General features: G+C 42.1%; 1 protein-coding gene across 1 annotated transcript in view; it reads left to right on the top strand.

The window, feature by feature from the left end:
- The window catches only part of LOC143352752 (putative receptor-type tyrosine-protein phosphatase mosPTP-1), a 432250-nt gene that overhangs the window by 275181 nt on the left and 129710 nt on the right, over positions 1–27359 (top strand). Inside the window, exon 2 of the mRNA XM_076785534.1 lies at positions 22634–22760. Coding sequence (XP_076641649.1) covers positions 22634–22760 — 127 coding nt within the window. The remainder of the gene's footprint in view (positions 1–22633; positions 22761–27359) is intronic.

The following is a 27359-nucleotide window of genomic DNA, read 5'->3' as shown; positions in this document are numbered from 1 at the left end:
GGCAAATTTCCACGGCGGGGCTACGCGTTATCTTTTGTCCCGGAGTAATTGTTTCCCCGCTGGCTGGGATGCGACGACAGCAACGACGACGACGACGACGACGACGACGACGAGAACGACTACGACGACTACGACTACGTCGTCGTCGGGGTCGCGGCGGGAAACACGCTGCAGGACTATCTCAGATATGGACGCGGACATTTATGTCGTAATGAAACGTCAGCCAGTTCCGCCCAACCGAATTTTGGGAACTCTCTTGTCCCCGCTTGTAGATGCTAATTCGTATCCGCCCGTACTTCCAACTGGAAACCTCGCCACGTCGTATTTCCAGGCAAATTTCTACGTGCTCCCCCACCCCCTACCCCTCGTCGTTATCGCTCATTTGGTTAACAGAAGATTTCTCTTGTCATTGATTTGTTCACCGCGTCCCCCGCGCCGGCATCAAAGCTTTCACGCAGAGATCGATGAATTTTAAAGTTTGACACTGCGATGACTGACGGTGAATGCTTATTGTACTCACCGGTTACAAAATATTCTACATTTGTCGGCAAACAAGTGGGAAATTTGAAAATGAACACACATATTGTGCAGTTTTATTGCTAGACTGAGGATCTTTATGCTAAATAAATGTTTCATGCATTTATTGCAAGAAACTGGAGCCACCCAGCAACTTTTACCTTTTTTCAATAATTATAGTCGGTCGAATGCAATGCGTTAATGCTATTCGATCCCCTCGATCTTTCTGTCGCTTCAAATTACTCAATGTTGTCATTAATGTATAAAATACGCAGTCCATCCATGACATTTCTATATTATAATTTAGTCAATCGTTTATTACATTTATCGTGTAAGATTGTGAACATACTGAACACAGTTGTAACATTAACAGGCAATATTTTATAAATTATTCGAAGAGATACAATATGCAGCACAATGGAATATCAGATCTAGAGGACACAGAATATTTTACAAAATTTTATATGTAAACTAAAAAATTTTTTGACATAAACTATTACATTGTTGCCGGACGGTGCTTCAGCAAGTTCAACAGCTCGTAAAGCAAACGTTGGCAATATGCACCAAATATAAATCCAAGTACAAATACAAATACCAATACAAGTAGAAGTACAATTACAAGTACAAATATAAATATAAATTTCTGTTTACCTATCTTTTAATTTCTAAAAAAGTGTAATTTAAGAACCAATATATCGATCAAACCAATATATTGATTAAGGTATTAATTCTAAATAAATGAATATGAATAAATGAAGCTAAAGGATTCCAAAATACTTGGCAAAAGAAAAAACAAGGAAAAGAAACAGCGCACGATGAACTCTTCAATTATTCGAACGGTATAAATACAATAGACTGCAATTCTTTATTTCGGTATTCTATATTCCACGTCGAGTTTCCCGAACAAAATGAACAAAACAGAAATACACAGAATATTTGGGAATAGTAACCAGCGGAAGGAGGATTACAACGCAGCGCGCGCACAAATTCCCAATAAACTCCATCACAGAGCCGATTCGAACGGACTGCGTATTCGCGGCGGAAAGCGATGATAGAGATATTTACAACCGAAAGAAGACAGAAATATCCTTCTACGCACATAATAGTCGGAATCGTTATCTTCGTTTAAAGTGACAAATCTCGTAGCAGGTTGTGAAGCAGGGGACATCGACGAACGTACTTTAAAGTGAAAGCGTATCATGAAAAACGTTGCGAAAGTTCACAAAGGACTCGGGATTTATTAAATTTGACGACGTGTCGAGTGATAATTAATTACCTCGATAAATATCGTGAAAAGCTCGCGGATTGATCGCGAATCTCCGCGTTACGGGCAAAAACGTTCATAACCGATTAGTCATCGCTGGACAGCGGGATTTTATGCAAATTGTCGCATTTATATAACATACTGTAGGAAGCAAAAACAGATGAAATATTGTTTTTGGCCAACATCCACACCAAAAGTAGCCAGCGCTGATCATTTTTTAATTTGCTGCAAAGATTTTCACTCGGAGTTGTCAAAGTTTCGAATATGAACCGTCGCTTATTACTAGACTGCGGATTTTATGCATTTACGACAAAAATGAGTAGGTGTAATTCAAAACAGTAAAAGGATTAAAAGAGTTCAACTATGTCGATACACCGTTTTTAACATATAAAAATGACTCATGAGCAAAATAAATTTTGACTTAGCTCCTATAGACTGCAATTGATGTATAAAAATTTTATTTTGTCTCTACCATAATTTCTAATAAAAAATCACTATAGCTAGAAGAAACCGGAGTGCACAACAGTGTTTTCAATTCTGTTAAAATCCGTTACGTTGCAAAATGTTCTCCATAGTTACCGAAGAATTTCACACGTCGTGAATGAACGCCATCGTGATTCGCAGCGCAGTTATCGCGAAGAAGGAATCGGTTCCGAAACGAGCGATTAATAATTACGTTTTTTCGGTAGATATAGCGGGTCGTGGCGTTCGAAAAATATATGGTAAATAACTTCGGCGACGCGGCGGCGGCGGATAACTATGGAACAGTGGCACGGTATCGCGCGGGCTTTTTAGCCGTAACATTGATTTCGCGTTTGTTGCCGGCCAGTATATTTAAAACCGCGGAAAATCGTGTGGCGAACGTTTCAGCGGATCGCGAGTCGGCAGCAACCCCGAAAAACAATGACGGTCAGGCGAACGAGAGGGACGACGGGACTGACAAGGAGCACGGAGCAGGAAGAAAGAGATTTCGAATCAAAGAGGAGCGACGACGGTGGGAAAACGTTTTGTGGTAATGTCGACAATTACCACGTCGCCATTAAAATCCTTTCGCTGTTCCACCGTACGTCCCGCTCCTTCTTGTTTCGACTCTAATTAACCCCTTTTCTCGGGATGGTTTCGTTCCGCGGGTCCTTTGTGATCTCTCCGTCCCGCTGCCGACAGTATCACATTTCAGTTAACGACAAACTAACCGGGTCGGCTGGCCCGAAAAACAGTGGCCCGGAATGTTTTTCGAACAATCTGCTGGATCTTTGGATTGTCCTGGACGCGGGAGATCTCATTTGAAACGTCATGTCCTCGCGTACCAGCGACAATAATCGTCATCACGCTGTTGTAACGCCTCACACAATTAAAAATATTATACCAACCGAAATGGGTTGAAAGTCTCTCTACCGGTAATCGGCGACAGAAATTTGGTGTTCGTAAGGTAATTTTATTGAAAAATTCTGTAATTTCATTCACAATTCCACGTTCCGTTCAGGGGCCGAACCATCGCGGACCTAATTCCCTGAAAGATGGAGGTTCCATCCGAAAAAACTGCATCCGGACGTATTCTGTCCGGTCGCGTGTTCCGCGGACAGCAACTTGGAAAAAGTTAATGTCGTGTATCGCGATACTCGTCGGCGCGGCGGTGGCAAAAACGGCAACTTGCACGAAATCACATTAGAGAACGGACGAGGGAGAACAGGTCGCGGAGGATTCGCGACGGCGGACTTGCGGAAAACGGCACAGCAAAATTTCGCTGCTCGCTCGCTACTTTTTATCGGCCGCGCGACGGATCGAGGTTTAACATAAGCTTCATTTACGGGAGCCCGGAACGGATGCGGACGTCGCTGTTTGCCGAGCGGATCCGAAGATAAATAGCGGGGCTCGAGCTTTCTTTCCTCGTTAAAATCAACGTGGACGGAACGAGCGTTGCGAAGGTGTTTGAATAGCGGTGAATCTTCAATCGCTTTTGTCCGAGTGGCGTTTCGATTGAAAACTTGAACTTGTTTACCAGCGCGTTCGTTATACCATCCCCAACAATTTTATTTCACTTGTATTTTGTACCTCCCTGTGTCTGAATTTGACAATATTCCATGACGGAATTCGGCAGAGAAATCAGCTTCCGGTCTATTACCCGTATAACTAAAGTTTCGTGTTCCTTCCGGTTTACATTTCCCGCAGGAAAATATTCGAGTGTTTCGCGAAAGATAACATAAAAAATAATTGTTTACTGAACAATAATCTTTAAGGGAAATAAAAGACAGCGGACCGTTTCCAAGGGAGAACGGAAAATTTTAATTCCAGGAGATCCAGGCGAGGTGTTGGGCGTTTAATCTGCTCTAAAGCGCACGCTTTGTCGCGGAAACAATTTTTCCATGGCCATAGAATGGTCGGTGGCTCGCGCTCCGCGATGTTCCAGGGAAAACAAACCCGGTTGCACTATTTACAATCAAGCAGCTCCGCAAGCAATCCGAGATTCACATGCACAATTTCTCGCGGGCAAGTTTGCTGGCCGTTTCCCGGGGTTGGTCCTCGCTCGCCGACCGCCATTATTTCGTCGAAGCTTTTTTGTTCGTTGCCCGCAAGTATTACGTCGCTCACAAACAAATGGCTTATTCGCTCCGACATTTGTCTTTGTACTTCAGCCGGCGTACTTAAAGCATCCGAGACGCAAGTAAAATATTTGTGCGCATACTATCCCCCCGCCCCCGCTTCTCTTTCTTTTTCTTTCTCTCTTGCTCCGTCCCTGTCGGCCAGGATTTTTCTTTTTTTGCTGGCCACCCTCGTTGACTGTACCCGTCTTATTCCGCCCTCGACCACGGTAAACTCGCTGACGTGAATTTCCACCGTGAGGGGAGGGGTGTGCGGAGTGAAAATCCTATCGGTAATTCCGTCTTAAACTATTTGCGGAGAAAATGTCCGGAAAGCCGCGCAAACAAGCAATTCGTAAAACGAACGACCATGCTTCTTCCCTTCATATTTCGCGGCGTGCTTGAATTAATCCGACGTTATGGAAACGGAACTGCTGGCCGAATAATTTATGATTACCGCGGACTTGTTTCCGTCTTCCCGGGAGATCCGTCGTTAGTCGTTCTTGAATCATTAAACGACTCATTGCCTCCTAGTGAAAACTATCTAATATTCGTTCGTTCTTCACCCACTGTTTAACCCTCGGACTCGAGTTCTATGCCTTTGCCAGAGTCATTTCTGACCCACGCCGATATTTCACTGCAGTTTCCCTTCGAAATAAGGCGATAGTTCGGGACCGGCTTTCGCTGTATTTCGGATGAAGGAGAAAAAGAGGGGACATCGATTTTCCTATTTCGAAATGAAACCCGTCATCTAAAATTCCGCTGAAACTTACTAAGGATAATTTAATAATTTAATATTAAAATCCTGAAATGTTTTAAAATGTGAACGAAATTTCATATTTACGGCTGTTGTCCGTTAAACTAAATTTTGTTGAGATCATAAGGGACCCGACGATAGAATTGCAGGGTTATATGTAAATTATTTTGATTTTATGGACATCGACGTGTTAAACCGTCCGTTACAAGAGACTCCGCTATATGTACATTAACCCGACCTCGTCCTGACGGTAATTACATCACGAACACATGAAATAGAATCACCTAGCAAAAAACCGTCACCATCAGTAAAATTGCCGAGTTAATCGACATTTCTCGCGGTAACCGGTACGATCCATTTGCGTCGGTGGAAAGAGGATCGGGATGAGCGCGTGCTTCGATCGGATTAAAACAAGCCGACAGGTTATATCGAAAATTAATCGTGTCCAGTCGGGACTGCGATTCAAAATTCACCGGGCAGCTAGACAATGAAATATTCAGGATCGGCGGCGGCCGGGGGTGGTCCGGGCCCGGATTTTTCGTAGCTTCTAATGCAGTGTTTTATATTCGATTAATTCCGTCCGGTTTCACGCGGGATCTACGCTCCTCGGCAGGGAGAGGCTCCGCTCGAAAAATTTCGGATTCAGATCGAGTCGGAGGGCCTCGCTCGGCTCGGTTCCATCAGCCCGTAGGTCTCCGCCAGCATCGGTCGGCCGTCCTAGCCGAGAAAACCGTTCCTTTCCGACGATTTTTCCGTCGAAATCCCCGTCCCCGGGCCCATCCACGTAAATGGAACATCAACACCGGCGGAGACGAGACGGCGAGCACGATCGAGCGACGTGCGACATCGTAAATAGACCGTCAAAATCATGCTCGCGGCAAACACGCCGCGCGAACGCGACGTTGCCTCTCGCCGGCAGACTCTCGACGGACAGGTGAACAAATATTACGCGTGTACGCGATCGCGCTTGTCAATGCGTCACCGAACGGCTGTGAACGGAGCTGGAACATTGGGGAGGAACTTTTTGGTGCGGCTGTATTTCAGCTTTCCTACGAGCAACGTCTAGTTAGATTTTCCTTCGAGCGAGGATTCGGCTGCTGGCGTTCTCTCCGGCGACCCGAGCCGACGAGACCCACCTTTTCTCTTTTGCGAGAGTTCCGAGTATAGTACTCGGGATCCCTAGAAGACGTTGCGCCGAGTTCGAACTCGGTGCTGTCGGAAACTGCACAAAATTATATCGAGACGTTAGATTGTTTTATTCTCTTCTTATTATTACAACACGTTGAGTGCCACCGTGTCGCGAATTGACATTTTAGGTGGAAAAAAGTCATGGAAGTAGATATAACATTCATATATTCTTCTTTCGGAATGTTTACTGAGCCTATTTATACCCATAATAATTCATTTAATAGCGATATAACTTTTAATAGTGAAAAGTCCGAACCGTAATACGGCGAAATCGTACATTTATATTTGTTCTAAAGAAAATTATGTCGGAGCAATAAATGTGAATCTTTAAGCTTCTATGCACGATATTCTATATTAACGTAAGTAAATATTTACATTAATGTTTACAAAGTTCGTTAATAAAGTCCTTTACAATAATTTTTAGAGATTTTTTAAGTACCAGTTTTCTATGCCGGTTAGCTGACTTTAATAGAGCAGAACTAAAAAGTCTCAAAAGATCCCATCTTGACATTTTTATTGCTTTAAGTTCAGACTATATAGAAGGGATTCTGACAAAAATCAGCTGCAAATGTCTGCTAACCTGCCTGTCACAATTTTTTGAAATCTTTGTAACACCGTACGGTGGACTGAATGGGCATTCTTGGAAAGCAGGAGAAAGTGGCTCCTTCTTAGGTAACAATATACGGTACATTATTTAACTGTGATGTATCTGAATAATTTTACTTGGAATTAAAAATATTAATTTTGTCCACGTTTTAGGAAAAAATTGCCACAACGAAGTGCAGCAAAGCTGAAATTAAAAAATCATTCGAATTAGTACAGAGTGCATTAATGTTGAAGCATGAATACTCGAAGCGCGTGAGAGATTTAAAATTTAAAAAAAGATTTGGCTGTGTCCTTTGAAATCTTTCGTACAAAATAAGCCCCGCTGCATGGTATTATATTCGTCTCAATGGCCTCATTTATACTTGTTTGAATCCCTTTCATGTTTCGGTAAACAAATGTTTTATCCAAAATTCTTTGTAATACGTACAGGCCATTGAAACGAGAACAATATTTGTAACCGGGCTTATTATGTAGACGAAATTTCAGACATTCATACTATTTTTTTTTTTAGTAACCTTTTATACTGTGCTGGCGCAGCGCCGTTGCGCAACATTCATGACTTGCTGCACGATAGCAATGCTATTTTTATTTACATTAGAATGAAGCAATTAAAATCTAATCCTTTTAATTCTCCCTTAAGAAATTGTCACACATTTCCATATAAAAATATCGCTACAATGATTTTCCCACAACTTTTCCCACCTACTTCTACTTTTTCAGGATGATTAAAATTTTATGATAAATCAGATCCAAGGTTGATGTGGCTTAACTTTGCGTTGGCAACCCAGGGAGTTTTAACTTTTTACTACTTAATCTTGTACATGTTCACGAGAAAATTCCAAAAATCGAAGTTTTAAGGCGAGGATAACACGCATAACTTTTCAACCAGTGAATTCCTCGCCTTAAAACTTCGATTTTTGGCATTTCCTCGCCAAGATGTACAGGATTATCTAGTAAAAAGTTGAAAATTTCTGGGTTGCCAAGGTGAAGTTTAACCGAAGATATTATAGGAGGTAACCAACTAATTGTAAAAATTGAGCGTTTTATAAGATTGCCACCTTCTGCAAGTGGTTCTAATATTTTGATCAACCGCTGAAGTTGTCAGAGATGCTTCTGATAGAAATATTTGCAAATGTATACTAATCTGCTGTAGCTGCATGATTTATCATTCTATCAAACAGCAAATCTAAAGGGATTGGTACAATGTCTCGCGCATCCTCGCAGATAGTCGATTTGCTTTTCTATGCTCTGCCGAGTTTGCGCATCACTCTGATGCATCCGTCGGAAATTCTGAGAAGGTCCGGAGCCTTCACACTCCACGATCGACCGATTTCACCTCTTGTCCTGTGCCACCTACTATGATCGCTGCATCAATATTATATCTCTTTATATCCATCTCCGCGCTTCGAGCGGATGTTTGTCCACCGTTACACACACATTCCATTCTTTGCGATAGACTCGAAACTCGACCCTGCGATTTAATCTTTTCTCGCTATTTCGAATTCATAATATCAAAGATATTGCTGAAAGAAACTACGGATGTTTATGCAGCTTCCAGTTCTCAATTTTCAATTTTCAGAGGGCGTGTCCGGACGAAAGAGAAAACTTCAATATAACATTGGCAATTTTACGTTTCCGGATTTTTTTAAAAATCGATTTTCCAACCAAAAATTCTGAAATAATTCACTGTCGTGTGTCCTATTAGATAGAATGTTCATGAATTTTTTCGTAATTTTTTGTTGAACCGAACAGAAGAAATGGAGTATAATTCATTAAACCGTGCTCACCCTATAACCACCCTTGTGGTAGGGGTACCGACTTGAAATTTGTCGCAGAGGGGTTTCTTTGGGGGTTCTATCGAATGGTGTGACCAAAAATCAAGATTTTAACAAGATTCAAATATTTACACACTACTCTCTATCTAAAATTCTTTAAAAAGGGAAGAAATTTTTAAGTAGCACCTGTTTCTTATAACAGACGTAGGAAATTTTTATTTCGCATAAAGATCTGCAATTTAAATAGCAACAAGTGTATCCTTGGAACCGAAACAAAACTGAAATGTTCATCGGAGACATTTTAGAATATGCAGTAACAAGATGTAACAAAAAGACATTGCTGCTTCAGCGAGGACGCAGTTTAACGTTTCGCGAATTCGGTGCAGCCGTATAGAGTGCATCCTCTATTCCTCCTTTTTCGTTATTGAACCCGTCGAAATCAGTGGTGAAAAGGCAACGTCAAAGAACGCGCGGCTCGGGCGAAAAACCCCCTCTGGCGTTCGCGTGAGAATAGAACCGAGATAAAGTCACGCACCGCGTTGTTTTTGACAGCAAGTATTCCACGTCCCGGGCTGGAAAACCGTTCCACGGAGAACAAAGACCAGCCTGTCTCTGTTTTATGTTTTATCTGGTTGCACTCGCGTCCGGGGAGCCGCAGTGGCCGTGGGTGGCCAGTTAAGAGAATCCGCGAAGAGAGCTCGTATTTCCGCGTTGCGATCCGCTTGCCGCAAAAATTCGAACGGAAAACTACCCCCCGAGTCTCGCCCAGGGGACCAACGACCCTTCCCGACGTTCCTCTTCGGAGGATTTCTGATGTAAAATATAGCCACCCTCGGCCAGGCGAATTCGAGGAATATTTCAGTAATATCGCGGTCACTACCGGTGCAGCCGGCCGGGAACAATCCCACTTTTCCCGCCTGGGAATCATTCCCTAATCGGAATACTAAATCGTTCGGATATATTTTCTTCTCGGATGAAGTCTAGTTGCCCGGCTCCTCACACCTTTCCCGTCGTTTATTATATAATCGAGTCAAGAGTCGCAGTTTTAATCATTTTTGTAGCATTAAGTTCTTTCTGTTTTTCAAACAAATTTAAATAAAAGTGAAATAAAAGCTGGAATAGCGAGTGTAATTCTTGTTTTATACCGGATGATAGGAAAAGGGGTGGCAAAATTGTGCTCCTACTATCCTCTCCGGCTTAGGGGTGGCGAATTTCCCCTTCTGTACTTACTATACGAAGATGGAAAATGGGGCATCGTGCGTCACGCACCTCTTCATTATACAGTAGTGGGGACCTGGTGATCGGTTAGGATGGTAGTGGGAGAGGCGCTATTTTTTAGGGGGAGGAACGCTTGACTCCTGGCAAAACTCCTGTGACTCCCAGAGGAGATGAAGCCCGTCATTCCTGATCTAGGGTAAGGGAGAAATCTAAAGTTAATGTCAGCGAAATTAGGAAATAATTTAATCTACACACGTACGGCACATTCACAGGGAAACGTCCCGAAGTGACATCTCCACAAATCATAAATATTCGAGACAATACAGCAACGTATCGATGGAAAAATTGACTAGAAAGTCCTACTTGTTAATGTACTTTTTAAATAAATTAGAATATTTATAGTCGGGCTGCGCACGGGATTTTTCATTTGAAATTACGAAACTTCGTCGTTCCTCTAACTCGAATAATTACTGAGAAATTTGATCAAATATAATTTTCAGGTTACAGGTGTTTAGGGGTTGTTTTCACCACTTCGATACGATGGCCGATAAAAAGAAATATCTGTCGAATATTTTAACAAAAACTACGTCCTCTCAAAGTTTCATTAAATTCTGGAGACATCACTGTAATAAATTAATATTTGGTTCAGTCATTTCTGGCTAAAACATCTACAATTGAAAAAAAAACATTGTCATCGTACATGGTAAATCTGAATTTATGTACTGTAGAGCTAAAGAAATGAGTTAAATAATAAGGAAATAATATAGAAAATTGTAGTACAGTTCTAGTGAAGTATTTATAATATAATAATATGGTTAAAAAATTAACAAGGTGTAATGAGATATTTCTAATGAACACCTTGTACTATTTCTACCGATAATTTACCGCTAGAATTATGTCATTGACTTGCGACATACTTTCACATAAAGATAAATGTCTAAACGTTGCATGCATCTGTAAAATATTAAAAACATAAGTGCTTCGAGTACTTTTACGAGCGATTATAGTACTGTTAAACGCATGATTCTTCCAATTTCGAATTTATTGATTTCCGAAAAACCCCGAGGGACGTTTCGGTAATTGTGGGCGTAGAGGGGTTTCTGGACAAACGCGACAAATATTCACGCAGCAATTATCGGATCATTGTTTGTTTTTAATGAAGGTAATGTGTGTGGGTAACGTGATTTTTTGGTTGATCGCGTCCAATATTATTAGTACCGAAGCGTGAAAACATATACACCGTTCGTGTACAATTCGGTCAGGCAACGCTGGTTTCAGTATCAAAAGCTCAAACATACGTACACGCGTATCGTAATATTATACTCGGACCGCACATTGTGCTCCATCGACGCGTGTGTATGAAAATAAACAAATTACTGGAAAGAAAATAATACACACCGCGCCGGAGAGAACGGCAACGGTGGACGACGTAATTTTGTTTCAAAGGTTCGTGATTCGGACTGTATTTGTGGAACACAGTTGACCGGATGTAATTGTAATGTAGTGTGTTAACAATTGTAAGCGACACGATATTTCGCCAAGCGACGAAATTCTGTTGTCTGGATATATTATGGCTTTCGAGAACCATTCGTGAGCGAACGTCGAATAGTGCGTCGAACAAAGGACGTTCAAGGACAAAAAGTTTCAAATTTTCATAACTCGCTCTCACATATTTCCACAATGAAACACAATCGATGTGAGTTTTTCGCAACGAATAATACGATTGTGGTTCCCCAGAATATCACATTCAGCAACTAAATCCGCGCCTTTCATGTGGTATTCCTTTTTCAAGAAAAATTGTCTGAGAAAAATGTACGTTTATATCTCTTTAAACTCCTCGCAAGCTGTTTTAATCCTCCTACGTAGTAAAAATTTCATCCACTCGATATTGTCATAAATGCACATTTTTGTAACTTTGTCGCAAGCCTAGATCTTGATAAAAATTTATTCCCTTAATAAGTAGTGGTCGAAATTGATTTCCAAGTTTAATAAGTAGTCAAAGTAAAAGAGTAATAAAAATGAGAATTGAATAATTTCCATTCTGTTCTATTACTTTTTGCCATTTTCTAGGTAACTGTTATTGAATAAATCTATGAATAAATATCTGAATTTTATCTTTGAATTTTAATTTCAAAACGGTACGAACTCTCGTTCGAACCCAGAAGAACGATTTGAGAAAAAGTCCCTGGGTACGAGAATGTGCTTGAAATAGCGAACAGAAGGGAGAATTGTCTAAAAAATATAAAATGATGGTAGGATGAACGGGATGTTGGAGGTGAGACACGAATCGATAGAAACGTTTCACCTTCGAAGCGTTTCTGAACGCACTGGCTGAAAACTATCTTCTATTACCGTTGGCCGCTCGACACCTGGGTTCCGGCTCGTGGATCCACGCAAATCCTTGCGAATCGAATCGATGTCCCGACGGAAGCACCGGCCAAGAATGGACCACGGGCCAATTTCCCTGGGACGTTTCGTGATTTTTCACTTTGTACGTCCGCCTGCGTAATCCCGTCCCCTTGTAACGATAGCCGTGGGGCCGCGTAAAGGAAAAATGTCAGCTTATATCCACAACAGAAAGGAAATAGCGTCGCTGCGAACGCCCGCGTCCACGGGCAAACGGTATAAAACAAACGGGGAGGACGGTTGTATTTGTCAATCGACGATATTGTCGCACGGATGAACATTTATCGCTCGTACGTTCAGTTTCTCTTGCTTATTTCAGATACGGTTCGGGAACCATGCACCGTTGTGTATTCTCCATTGCCTGGATAACGCAGATTCCGATCGAACGCAATTAAACCATAAAGGCAATCGAATCAAAAATTCATTTTTTCCATTCATTTTACAGTGATTTCTCTATATACGTCGCCAAGGTCTGGATGATAAATGCCGCAGAATTATCCCCACCACCGCAGGCTATACCCCGTGAGGGGCCTAGAAGCTCAAGAGGCCTCGGCCGCCGAGTAGTATAAAATATAATACGGCTCGAGTATGTCTAAACAGGCATTACCTAAACCGAAAGAGTAATTGAGAACCACGGGCCTAAAGCATTTCAGTAGAAGAACCCTGCACCCAATGAAGTGTTAACGGATGAACGGAGAAGAAGTCTGAACACAGTATGTTCATCAAGATTTATTGAAATCTGGTGTAACCGATTCAACAGAATTCCTTCGACGATCACCTCTCGACCTGATTCCGCGATCCAATTTAATTTGAGCGACACGCATTCCACAATTGGATCGATCCTGACGAGTGTCATTAATAAATTCATGTATTTATTCCATTACACTCGCACGAGCAATCATGTACACGGTGTGACGAAAAGTCACATCGATGTACTATCTCGCACTTTTTTAAAGTTTTGTTACTAGTTTTTGGCATGCCTGTACGCATAACGTGCTCAAGATTGTCCATAAAATTCGCTGCGACAAAATTTTCCGAATGTAAATGCAAATTTTGTAGTACGCAAACGGGGCAAGCATAAACTTTACCTCGGGAAACCAGAAATTTTAAACTGTTTCTTACGCAATTCTGCAGATTTTGCCGAGAAAATGCCGAAAATCCAAGTTTTAATTCTAGGAGATCACTAGTTCAAAGGTTACGCGTGTGTAAAGATGTGCGATTTTCAATGTTCTCGACAGGTAAGGGCGCCGCCATATTGGTACATGCCGCTGGCAATTTGCTTTTATATATGTTATCGAACGTATCCTGAAATAGCAACGTACTTTGCAATATGAAAATAAATGAAAATCGTGTAAATTTTAACGTACGATGTTATTTCGTCTACCGTGTAGAGGGAACGCTGCAATATTTCTTGCAGAGCGTAATCGCCGGCGAGCACCTTATTATTTTGCGTTCGGGGACCGTAAGCTCTTTACTCGAGACGGCCATTTGTATCTCCGATATTTCCGAACGCGTTATCGGATGGGACGGCACCGCCAGGAGACAGTTTATCGTTTAAAGTTTATTCCCGTTGCGCCTTTGAATGGAGAATGATAGCTCTCCTTCAATTCTTCTTCCCCCGGCAGATGCGCGGAATCGAATTGAAACACACGCTCGTGACGTTCTATGGCCGATTACGGTCTCGAGGCTTCGCGACTCGAGCATGGCTTTTGAATAACGCCGAGCTGACGGGAGAAAGAGAGCGAGAGAGCGGGAAAAGAGAGAGAGAGAGAGGGAGAGAGAGAGAGTCACGCGATTCGGAACAGGAAAAACGGGCGAAATAATTGAGACGAAGGTTCGCCGCGATTCCGAGGCCGACGCGGACGCGCTGGAAACGTTCGCGGTTTCAAAGCTGCCTGGCAACTGTAATTTACCGGCATTACACCGGCTAATGCCTGGCGTTATTGCGACGCTTAAATAAACGGAAACATTACGGGAAACCTTGGCGCGGTGTGAAGAATGCTTTCGGCGTGTCGGGGGGTGGGATGGGTGGGGGGATGAACTGTGGGAACGGGCAAACAATTCTCGACGGATGTGTCGCGCGGCAGCGCAGAACGTAAGAAGAGGCTCAGATGGTACGGTGACGTTTTCAATAAAGCTCGATTGAACGCTCGCGGTACACTTCACTACTTTATCCGATCAAGTATTTACTTGAGAAGACTGTCGCGTGTTCGAAATAAGGAAAACTAACGCCGGGGGATGCGACACCGGGAGAAAGAGATACTCACGGCCCGGGCTCGGATTCACGTTCGCAGGATCCAATATATTGGATGAGACACTCCGGCAGACGTGTTCGCCCGGAAACGTTTACCTGCGACTCTGTGTAATACCTGCTTCTGATCGTCGTTGACCTTAATTGGGAACTGAAATTGGAGAGTCGTGGCGCGAGATTTTTTTAATAGTCGCTGAGTAAACATTGTTTTGGCCCTTTCTCCGCGAACGAAATGGTCGGAAAGTGCCGCGCGAACTTCGAGCGCCTCGAACGAGCACCGTTTGTTCCGTCCGTGAAGTTAGTGCCGGTAATGACGATTATTAATGAGTAGACCGTATACGTGTTCGTTACAAAAATGAGGATTTGCAATTTGGAACAACAGAATGATTGAGAGAATTATAAAGTACGAAAGTTGTTAAAGAAAAAGGAGATCTTTGTTTCTTGCAACAGTTGCAAAGAATTAATTTTTATTCATTTATTTTTTATTTTATAAGCAATTTGATAACGTGCTAAAAGATGGTGATGTAACGTACCTTCGTTTTTACAATTAGTGAAGTTCTTTGTTAACTTGCTATTGATAGACTGCAAATGTTTACAGAGAAGCTGGTGCAAGAATTTTTATTTTTAAATTCACATTTTGGATATGGAATTTAGATTTTCATGGCCAGGTTAAGAAAAACATAATTTTGAGAGCTCTGAAAATTTGTTCAGGCTCTACATCATAAAAGTGCGCATGGTTGTTGAATTAGTGGCTCCGTATTGCTTGTATGTTGGCCTTGTATTGATTTTACATTAGGTTTAGGGTAATGTGATCTGGTCCTCACAGGGGATAACGATTATTGTTATTTTTCTTGTGCACCACGTTGATGATAAAGTAGATCGTCCAATTTTGGATCAATATTAATAACAATTACATTTGATTCGATTTGGTAGAACGGTGTACAAATGTTGTTGACAGCGTTGACTTCTACTTTGAAAAATGCTTTTTAATTCAAACAATCACATTATTTTATAATTACCGATCTGTCGTAGATGCAATAACAACGTTCATAAATCCACAATTTTGTGGAGTTTTTGTGGTTGCTAGTTTAGCAATCAGTTGCTTAAGCAACTGTTGGTAGCAAACGTATTAAACAAATAATGCAAGAATCCACTTATATATTTCCACACTTCAAAGAAAAATAAAACAAAACTGCAGAGGTACTTGAATTTTCTTCCGAAATACATATTAGAAAAATTATTCTTTGACGTAGGTTGCAATAATAATTCGCCATCTCGATACAACAGAAGCGTCACGCATGTTCGTGACAATAGCTTGTGTTTTTTTAATAAAGCGGAATTCCTGTAGTGTTGTTAATATCCGGATATTAAACCGGATCAGGCGAAATTAAGTATCCCGAACCGAAAAAAGAATGAACGGCCGGGGACCTATGGTCGACGATTTATCATCCGGGCAGAATTAATTCTAATCTCGGCCCGTTTTAATTGCAACACTGCGTCTCGCGGCTCGCGAACGAAAACACGGCTCCGTTCGACCGTGGACGCTCGAGACTTTACCACCATTTTTCTCAATTACAGTCGACCGCGATACCGGAACTCGGTTACGAAACGCGTCTTCCGCTCGGGTAACGAGTATCGTGGATGCCTGATACCGGAAGTTATATAGGCCACGCCGGCATACCGACCTAACTGCACACAGAAGGACCGCGCTGCACCGTTGCCGCTGCTGCTGCTGCCACTGCTACTGCACCGTCCTTTACTAGACGCGGAATATAAATTCCAGAGAGGCCGTTTACCAAAATTTATGAGCGTCATTTTAAGAACTGTTTTGCCTTGCTCAACCATATGGCTCCCACGTAAATATCTCTCACTCCGTTTTGTCATTAGAGCTTAGCGTTTAACCATTAACCCTGCCCTTTACGTTCCCACGCGTCCTCTCTCCCGAGGCATCTTTCACGCTTGCCACTTTCTTTTCCTTAACCCTTCTCCACTGTCATTCCAATATCTCTTGAAACGGTTGAATGCTATCGTTACACTCGGATAGAGAATTAAAAGTGCAGCAACGTCACAGAATCATTTTTATAACACCTCTGTACCTCAATTATATTAGGGGGGCCCATAAGTAATCAATTATTTTGAAATCTAAAACAAACTTTGTAGTAAATACAGGTTTTTATTTCTTAATTTATCATATAATCTCCATCATTATCAAGGACAGTTTGCCATCTTTCCTGCAAATTTTCAATCCTCCTCTTATAAAAATCCAGAGTTCTTGAAGCAAAATATGACTCAAGGTGCCTCCTTGCATCTTCTACAGAAGTGAATGTTTTATTTCTTAAATAATGCTCCAGAGATCTGAAAAGATGATTGATAGTCAGAGGGAGCAATATCCGGTGAATACGGGGGGTACGGTAAAACTTCCCATTACAATTCTTTGATTTTTTCCTGAGTTTCGCTATATGAAGCCGGGCATTGCCAATTTGCAGTATTACACCTTTTCCGTGGACTAAAGATGCCCTCTTTTTCAATAGTTCTGAATACAGCCGTTGTAATTGCTGACAATACAACTCAGCAGTAACTGTTTCTCCAGGTCTCAACAACTCAAAGTGAATTATGCCACGACAGTCCCACCAAATGCACAGTAACACCTTTCCAAGTGATAAGCTTGGTTTAGGGGTTGATATTGCGGTTTGATCTGCAGAAAGCCATTGCTTGGAGCGCTTTATGTTATCACAAAGAATTCATTTTTCATGTCCGGTAACGATTCTGCTAAAAAACGGATCTCTACGAAATCTGGATAGCAATGAAGTGGAAATTGATCGACGAATATTCTCGTTGGTCTCAGATAATTGATGCGGTACCCATATTCCTTGCCTATATGCCTTTCCCATTTCGTGTAGGTGCCTTTGTATAGTTGACCATGTGGACCCAAGGCTTCTCGATAATACTTGTATACTTAATTTTGGATCAGCTTCCGCTAGAGATTTTAGGGTGCCATTATCAAATTCAACTGGTCGTCCACTTCGAGGCCTGTCAGAGAGATCATAATCACCAGCAGCAAACCTTCTGAACCAACGTTGACACTTGTTGACCTTCAATACATCTCCATAAACATCGCTTGTTGTTACCGTTGCATTAAATCCCGCATGAAAATGAAAAAGTATGCAACGACGAATATGATCCTCGGAAGATACGGACGCCGCCATTTTCTTACAGGGTTCTAAAAAAAAATTATGCTTTTCAGAATATTTTGAACACAGTAAAAGAATACGTTTCCTCTTCAATGATCGGTACAGAAGTAAAGGCAAAACAAATTCTTTGCAAATAATTGATTACTTCTCCTAATATTTTACTTCGACGTATAGAGTGACTCTTTTGGAATATCAATGAACTCGAATAAAATCTGCCGTTAAATAGAACAAACATTCCAAGTGATACTCGGCGGTTTGAGATGATGCACACGACCTCGGAGCGTCAGCAGGAAGCGATGAATTCCAGCAACGTCTCCAACTGTCGTAGACAAGTTTAATGAAATTTCAAGGATCACCGGGGCGTCGTGTCGGTTCAAGGATAATTCGCGGGGATCGTGCATCGAACTTTCCCCTTTAAACCGCCAATTAAAGCATTTCGTCGCGAGGTGTAAAGAGGGCAACCTTCAAAGAAGTTTCCCCGACATAAACACCGGTCACGCCCGTTGCCGCGGCTACATCGGATAACAGTCGACCGTTTAATATGCGCCGCCATGCAACCGTGGAGATATAACATTGCGCGCACGTTGCATAAGATCATAAATGAGAACAGGGACCCGGCAACCCCCGTGGATGGAGTCGTCATCCTTCTCTGACCTCAGCCCGCCATATCGCAGCTTTCCCGGTCGTTCCCGGTTCTACAACCACACCACCGCCCACGAACACCATTCTACCGACGTCGTAACATTTTGCAGGGACCCTTCGCGACGCTGGTAGAAGCTGGTCACAGTTACCACCGAGCAATTAATCGTCCATTGTAAGCGCAGCCTGTTGCGACAACCTCCGCCGTTTCCTACTCCCACGCTCTAACCCCTGCTACCTTTTAATTCGACGCATCGTTTACACCCATCTAATTAAGATCCGAGGATACCGGATGCTTAAATATAATACAAGCCGCGTCTCAAAAGCTCCAGGACCTTGTTAACTTTCACCTTGGCAACCCAGAAATTTTTTACTTTTTAATATATAATCCTGTACATCTTGACGAGACAATTCTAAAAATTGAAGTTTTAAAGCGAGGAATTCACCGGTTCAGAAATGATGCGTGTTTAAAGTCGAGCGATTACGCTTTGTTCCGGGACAAGCTGTCATCGAACGGTAATTAAAATCTAGGGAATCATATACGGGATCTTATAGAGAAAGTATAATCCAAGTTGGGTGGGATTAGGTTGTTGGAGAGGGGGCAGAGAAGGCCAACGTACGGTAAGGTTTGCTAACGTACGTTATAACGTGGCGGAGCCCCTACCTGTCACAAACGCTTAACACGCTAAGCGCTACGTTGGTCCCAGGGGACCGACACAAAACTGTCCGTTCAGGCGACGTCGGTCCACAAGACACCCTTTTCGTTTAGGCGACGCGTCGGATGACTCGAAGAGGTGACTTCTGTTTAGACACAAACTTGCAATTAAACAAACTTGCAGCGTGAACCGAAAGTCTATAGATACAAGCTAGGATAGAAAATCGCTCATCTTTAAACACGCATAACTTTCGAACCAGTGAATTCCTCGCCTTAAAACTTCGATTTTTGGCATTGTCTCGTCAAGATGTACAGGATTATCTAGTAAAGAGTTAAAAATTTCTGGGTTGCCAAGGTGAAGTTTAACCCGAAGATGTTCCGAGTCGATCGCGAGGAACAGAAGCCACATGAAAATGTATTTCATATGAAACCTCTAATTTCTAGTCCCTTGAAACAGGAGAGGCGGAGCTTCTTCCGGATAAACTGATTTTGATATCTGTTTCATTTAATTCAGTGATCGGCAGGGAACAGTGCCGACACGAACTCGGCGCGCCGGCTCAGCGGTGTATCAGAACTCGTGGAATATAAGAGCAGCATGAATCGTGAAGACGAAGAAGAAGAAGAAGAAGCGAGGGGATCGCGCCCTATCGTTACTCTTTCACCGAGGCATCTCGCGGGAAATCAATAAAAATGCCATTATATTATCCCGCCGACACCAGGTAGACTTTTCTTCTCGATCCGCTCGAGCCATTTGATCCACTCGAGTCTTCTTCGACGACTTAACAAACTGCATCGACTATTCGGGAATTTTCTTGCGACAATCGCTCCGCAATACGAAGCCGCCAAGATAAACGCTGCAGTTTATTTATCGGGACCGTTTAGCTTTCTTTCAACGTTGGCCCCATCGATCTGTTTGTTTTTCGCCGAGCAATTAAATTTAATCCGGCCGAAGGAACGAATGAAATTTAGCGAAAAGGAAAAAGGAATGACTGTGTTACGGTTCGCTCGCTTCGTTAATTCCGCAGGCTGGTTAAACGCAACTTTACATCGGGCCCCGCCTCGAATTTCCATTTTCTCATTAATAATTCATGTTACCACGGTTCGAGGGGGTCAACAGCTGGCATTTCTTCAAGCGCGAACGACTGCGGGCAGAGACAAGGAAACGGAACAATAAACCCCGTTGTCGCCGTTTAACGAATTTTCTTGGAAGAGGAGCAATCGAATGTTGTCTCACGGTGCAATGATATATCAGAAACGGATGAACGATGCGGGCTCGTTTAGGCAAACTTATCGAACTGCGTGAGCACGCGGGGAAGCTTATCGAATCCACTCAGCCTTATCGGTGGGCATTTGCCATCCCGTCAAGTCACACTTCGAAACAACCTTCAGCAGAACTCCGACCTTTTATACTAATTCGAAACAAAAATGTGCAACATGATTGTAAGATAAATTGAATTACATGAATTGCATGCGTGATACTATTGAGATTGGTACTATTTTACAGATTTCTAAACTATAGGAACTATGATGAGACAGAAATCACTATGACATAGTTAAAATAGTACAAGGTGCAAGTTTTTTTTTCTTGTTCGAAAACCCTCATTACTGGGTTGTGGTAATTTTCTAGCCATATTAAATATTATACTTCATTAGAACTGTGTCTAGAATTGTACGTACGTTATCATAAATAAAGAAAGAATTAGAAAGATATTTTTGAATATCTGTTTAAATAAATAATAAATAACTCGAATACTAAAAATGCAATAGCCTGTAAAAAAATATCTCCTACATTTAACTGTTCTGCAAATTTACACATTAACATTGGTACTAACGATCTGTAATAAATGCTTTCCAACAATGACAGGACTGCATCTACTCAAGCTTCATACAATTGTTTATTGTAAAATGTGCTGCAATGAAGAAGTTTCGAAAATTTCTGATGAAAGCATTTTTTGTAATTCTCACAGAAAAAATTAGGAACAGACATTTTGGACAGGTTCAGTTCTAGTTAACCAGATAACTGTGTTTGACGAGTATACTCGTCATGAAGAAATGGCAATATTTTGTGTCATGACGAGTATACTCGTCAAAACAGCTATAATTCAAACAGCGGTTAATTTTTGCGACGCAACTTAGGTACACATTTTTCAAAGAGGTCGCAACAGCTAACTCGTTAAAATCGAACAGGAATGATTGTGCAACGTTTTCTGTCAGTTGATTTCGTTGAAATAGTAAACTCTCGATTTGGTAAACGAATAGTATCAACATTGCCTCAACAGAAACAATTCCACAGCTGCTGTTGCTAAACACTGTTTCTCTGTTGCCTGAATCGACTGCACTGTTCCCGAATTAAAAGGTTTCATTGTCCACATCGATCGCTTGCCAAAAGCAAGAAAATCTCCGCGAAACATCGCGGTTTTAATATGGGATAGTTTGCACAGGGGAGAGGAACCCACGACACAAAGACGTACATCAGGCCGCAGAATGTCGATGTATAAGAGAATGAATGTAGATTACCGTATATGAGGAGAAAATTAATGCATGATCGTGGGTTCCAAGTTAGGACGGCGTTCGTATGAAATATCCTCCTGCTGGATATATTGAAGCGTCGCGTCGCGTCGCGTCGTCGTCGCGCGTACTCGAAACGAGAGCTCGTATTTTTTAATAAAGCGGCATTCCTCTAGCGTTGTTAACATCCGGATATTAACTTGAATCAAACGAAATTAAGTGTTCCGAACGAATAAATGAACGGACACGATAGTGTCCTACGTTATCACGTTCACCGCAAAAGATCGATAAACAACATATACTTTCGAGAACAGTATGAACCAAAAACAATTGTAATTAATATCTTTTGCTAAAAATAATCCTGTTTTCAGCCAATTATAAAAAACAGACGGCAAAAGAAAATGTATTGCTTCTTTTAATAACTTCAATAAATAATTTTCAAGTCGAAAATAATGTAACAATATTTTCAAATTCTTCTAGCTTCCCTACAATTTTGCATTCTACCTGTTTGTTTTTAATATAAATGCACAAAACACGCGGCCTACTAATTAACCAAAATACTTGCTCACTGCTTCGATACCGTGCCTGACCATTGCCGTGTATTTCTACTTAAATATCTACTATTCCGCAACAGCATGACCTAAACACAAGTAACAAGTAGAAATATCATGCACTGATCAGACACGCAGGCCAAACTTATATTCCACGGCGTGCATCGTTTAAAAGTACAGCCTATCGATATTTCTGCATTGTTCGACAGAATTATTTGTTCAATTTTAGATCCAATTTGTAACATTCAACCCCGCTGTCCTGTTTGAGTATATTTATTTGATATAACTTATTCATTGTTTTACAAGTAAAAATTTTCAAAACCCTCATTATCTTCCATCAATTTTTTCAGCTAATGCAACTAGCTAATTATATTTGAATTTTCTGAGTGAAACCAATTATGCTGATTTTACACCGCAAAATTTGTAGTGTCCGAGTATTAAAAATTGTTCTTGTTTCCCATTAAAACGAATAAGCGTTGTTCAAACCCGTTCCGAGTGGCGCAGTTAAACTTTGAAAATTTGCTTTCAGATGTGCCCGATCCACCGCAGCAGCCAATGATAACAGGCTTTACGTCGAGATCTGTGAATCTGACTTGGGAGCAGAACCTTAATTCTTCTCATTACAACCCGATCGAGCACTACGTCATCGAAACTCGGTAAGTCCTTTAAATATTGATTTTACCCGTTCCACTCGATGTAAGCTCGGTTTCCAATTAGACTCTTGCTTTGTGATGAAAATTCGACTGGGGCGCCTGGCACGAAGAAACTCCCGCGGGAATTAATCTAGCTTGATCGAAGAGGATTAAAACATTCGTTTTCGATCCCACGAGTTCCTCTATCCCGGACTACTCGCCTGTCAACGTGTCGAAAATTCTTTTTTGTCCGGGGATACGCGCCGATAATATTTCCGGTTTCTTAATGTAACGGAACCGGAAACAGGAACGAAGGGGGAAAAGGTGGTGGGGAGGGGAGGGGGAGGTCGAAAATAGCCGTCTGCGTTCGAGTACGTCTCGGTCTGATTATCTTTCAGATACAAGGTACGAGTCGAGGCTTTAGCCCCGAAGCTCCGGGAACGGAAACGGATAAAATAAAAGGAGTTACTAGGGATAAGAACTGCGGTGTCGATAAGCACCCTTTGTTCTCCCTCGTTTCTCTGGGACCTGTTATCTTCTCCCGTTCTTCCTCCCGGTTCTGTTTCTTTTTCTGTTCTTTACCTTTCCCGATCCTCCCGCTCCACCTTCGTAAACCCACCGATCTCATACCACCCCTTCCTCCACCTCCACCTCCTCCTCCTCCTCCTCCTCCTCCTCCTCCTCCTCCTCCTCCTCCCTCGTTCCCGATGGAAAGCAACCCCTGTGCTCGCACTTATCCTTGGTTCTCTCGTTCCACCGATTTTCCACGAAGAAATTCGCTATCGACATTTCCGAGTGGCACGTATATCGAATGACCACTCGCGAAGGTTGCGGAGATGCAGGAAAATGTGCAAAAGGAAGCCGGGGGGCCAGGAAACGGTAGGGAAAAGGCGCGGAAAAGTCTCACGCCTTTCTCCGTGCCACCCTTCGGCCGTCGCGCCTTTACCGTCCGCACTAACTCATTCGGTTTTGTCGATAGCTTTTGTCGTGCCAACTGCGAGAAACGGACCCCTCCCCTCCTTACGGTCGTTACCATAACTTTTATCGAACCGCAAATAAATCGCTACGACTCGGGACGCATTGTAAATAACGCCGGTTTAATTCAATTTGCCGAACCCGGCTCGAGCCAGTCCCGAACCTATTGTCCGGCCGTGAACCGGCTCGTTTCAGATGACCCACATCTTTCGTCGGACAAATCCCTTCTCGGGCGACAACAACGATACCAAAGATCTCACCGTTTATGAGTTTCCTTTTTTTTTTTTTTGGTGAACCACTGTTCCCAGCAAACAACAACAGTGCGAATATTGTATTTTTGAAATTACATATCCCATTTGAAATACTATTCTTTTTTAGCAAAATGAAATCTAAAACACTAAATAACGAAAACCTGCTTTTTAACACTAGAACTACCGAACCAGTCAAAATGACTGGTGGATGATTTCTTCTTTCACGATTACTGACACTATGAAAACATTTTCACGAGAAATTTTTTAATATATCTCTTCTTTGGAGTACATGTTACCATGAAAATCGTGTGAAACCTGAGCAAATTCAATCTTGCTGTTATCATAAAGGGATAAGTCTAAGTCACGTTTAGGGCTCGGTAGTTCTAGTGTTAAATAAATTTTAAATGAGAGTGAGCCGGCTAGTTTGAGATGACCCACATCTTTCGTCGGACAAATCCCCTCTCGGGCGACAACGACGATACCAAAGACCCCACCGTTTATGAGTTTCCTTTTTTTTTTTTTTTTTTTGGTGAACCACTGTTCCCAGCAAACAACAACAGTGCGAATATTGTATTTTTGAAATTACATATCCCAGTTGAAATACTATTCTTTTTTAGCAAAATGAAATCTAGAACACTAAATAGCTAAAAACAGCTTTTTAAATAAATTTGAGATTTATTTAAAAATCTCAAAAATTTAGGAAGAGACCTAGACCCGTTTAATGGTTTCCGTTTGAAATGTGAACGGTGGAGGATATATTTTTCAGAAAAGTTCTAACATTGTAAACGAAGAAGTTCCGAAGAGAAATTGTATAGAAACGATGGACGACTGTATGCTTCGATTTTGCTCGTACCGCTTTATCCGTCGGTACAGCATCGATTGTCTCGGCCCGGTAGAGAAGCGTCTCGATATCACGGTGTGAAACCGATACCGGGTCCGTGAAACGTTAAAATGGAAGGGGGATTCAGCCGGGAATCTTATTAGAGTGATTTACGGGCCGGTATAATTTAAAACTATTTAGGCAGCGTTGCTCGACGGGCGTTACGTCGGCGCCGGGCCGCTGTGAAGAAGAAACCGGGGGATGAAAATTGAGGATCTACTTACCGCGCCTCGCGGAAGCCACCATTGTCTTTCTTGCTCGAGGACGCAAACTAATTTTCTTCCCCTTCGGCCATCCACAAGCGCGTCATCCCCCTTCGCGGCGCGGCGGTCTCTCGTCTCGTCCCGGCCTGTTCTCCCCTCTCCGACACCGTTTCTTTCGCTTCAATTCACCGGGTTCATTTGGCCACACGGCGCGCACAATATAAAACGCGGTTGAACCCGCAACCCGCTCGAAATAGGGCCTCCCTAATAACCGGGGGTGAAAGGGGGCGATGGCAGCGAAATGCGACGCAACGAATCCTGGTAATCGCGTTTCGCTCGCTCGCGCGAAAAATCTATAAGTACACCGGCAAAGGGCTCGATTGACTCCTCGCGTCCCACGGAGATTATTTTCCGTTATTTCCAAGGGCCAGGCCGAGTCGAAGGAATCTTTCAGAGGCCACCCCGCGTGAAATATTGTCGAGATGTTCGGCGGCTCTTTAATAGAACGGCACCGTGTTTAACTTAAAACGGTGTAATAAAGTCGTCACTTTAATCTTCCGTGAAACTCGTTTCTGAATCGTCGCGTCGCTCGCCCGTCGACACCGTGCCGACATTTTCTTGTTTAATTTTTAAGCTGTTGGTCTCGTCCGAAATCGTTTCGGTATTCTCGCAGTGCAATTCTCGAGATAGTCGATAACACCTCTGCTAACGATCCATCTTAGTGGGAATCGATTGTTTAACCAGTGGTAACGTGTAATGTGGGGGAGCACCATCATGTTGGAAGTACAGAAGTTCTTCATTTAACAAAAAATTGCCATCCAGTAAATTGTCGTCCAGTAAATTTAAATACAGATTGCCATTCAAATTCTCTTGGAAAAACAGAGGACCGATAATAGCATTTCCTAAAATGCCTGCCCAAACATTTATTTTTTCCGGCCATTGAGTATTACTTTCTCTAATAAGATGTGGATTTTCGTCACTCCAATAACCATAGTTACGACGACTTACAGCATCGTTTAAGAAAAAAGTGCATTCGTCATTGAAACAAATGTTTTTAATTAGATTAGGGGTGACGTTGATCATATTTGTTAATTCCTCACAAAACTCAATCCGCCTGACAAAGTCATCTTCCAGTAACTTTTGATGCAATTGCATTTTATAAGGATGAAACTTGTTGTGTTTAAGTAATTTGTGCACAGATCCCACTGATACACCAGTTACCATTGAAACTTGTCGAATTGAACTAGTAGGATTCACAGCAAACTGTCCTATAATTTCGGTTTGATCAGCTTCTTTTACGAATTTTGGCTGGTGTCTTTTTAAATTTGTCACCGATCCTGTTTCCTTAAACTTTGCAACTAATTGTAACACGTACGTATGAGAAGCATGTGTATCAGGATGTCTCTCATTAAACGTAGCAGTAGTTCGACGAACACACTCATCGGCTCCATAAATCAAAATTATTTCTACTCGCTCTTCTAAAAAATACACCATTTTATACAATTAAGTGTACTACGATATAGTATCTCTTATTACGATGTTTCACACTTGACTGAATAGTACAATCTTATATTGAAAGACAGACAACGTAAACAAGAGATCAATAGAGGACAATTTTGTTTTCAAACGGTACGTGCTAGTACAACTGGAAAACATCAACGATTTGCGTCAACAAATTTTACACAATAATATGCCTCGCTCTACTTCTCTGTAAATATCTCCGTAACTAGTGCGCGGATAAAAAAAAGTATCCTACAAAAATTGCTGGTCTTTTTACGCACAATAAGATCCCATAATAAAAAATGTAGGTTTCCATTTGAAAAAAACAAAGTTGACCTTCAAATGACCTTGAAAATGCCCCCCTCTTTCCCCTCGAAATCCTTGGACACGTGTTTTACACTTTTTCAATATCTTCCATACTTTTCGAGATATTCGGCTGGGAAGTTTTCAAATGAAAAAAATTGCTCGAAAATTAATATGGCAGTCTTTTTTTGGAAAAATCGCTGATATTTGAACACCGATAACTCAATGACAAAGAATCGAGCCTCGATCGTTCCGAGCTCACTTTAAAACGTGAAGCCTCGACTCGCAGAGTTCGCGGATCATTTTCTTATTTTCGATGATACCTCTGCATCATGCGCGATTCCACCATCCGCATAAGGGCGGCAAGGCCAAGATACATTATGGAACGATTGAAATCGATTTCGGGGTGCCCGTGTTCCGTTGTAGGAAATGTGGTCGATGCTCCCCGGACCGATTGCGATTTTAATTATTGAGTTCGAATCAAGGAGGCCCGCGCGCGTCTCACGTACGA

This window comes from Halictus rubicundus, chromosome 3 (assembly GCF_050948215.1).
Source record: "Halictus rubicundus isolate RS-2024b chromosome 3, iyHalRubi1_principal, whole genome shotgun sequence".
NCBI lineage: Eukaryota > Metazoa > Arthropoda > Insecta > Hymenoptera > Halictidae > Halictus > Halictus rubicundus.
This window is presented reverse-complemented; position numbering and strand designations above follow the sequence as displayed.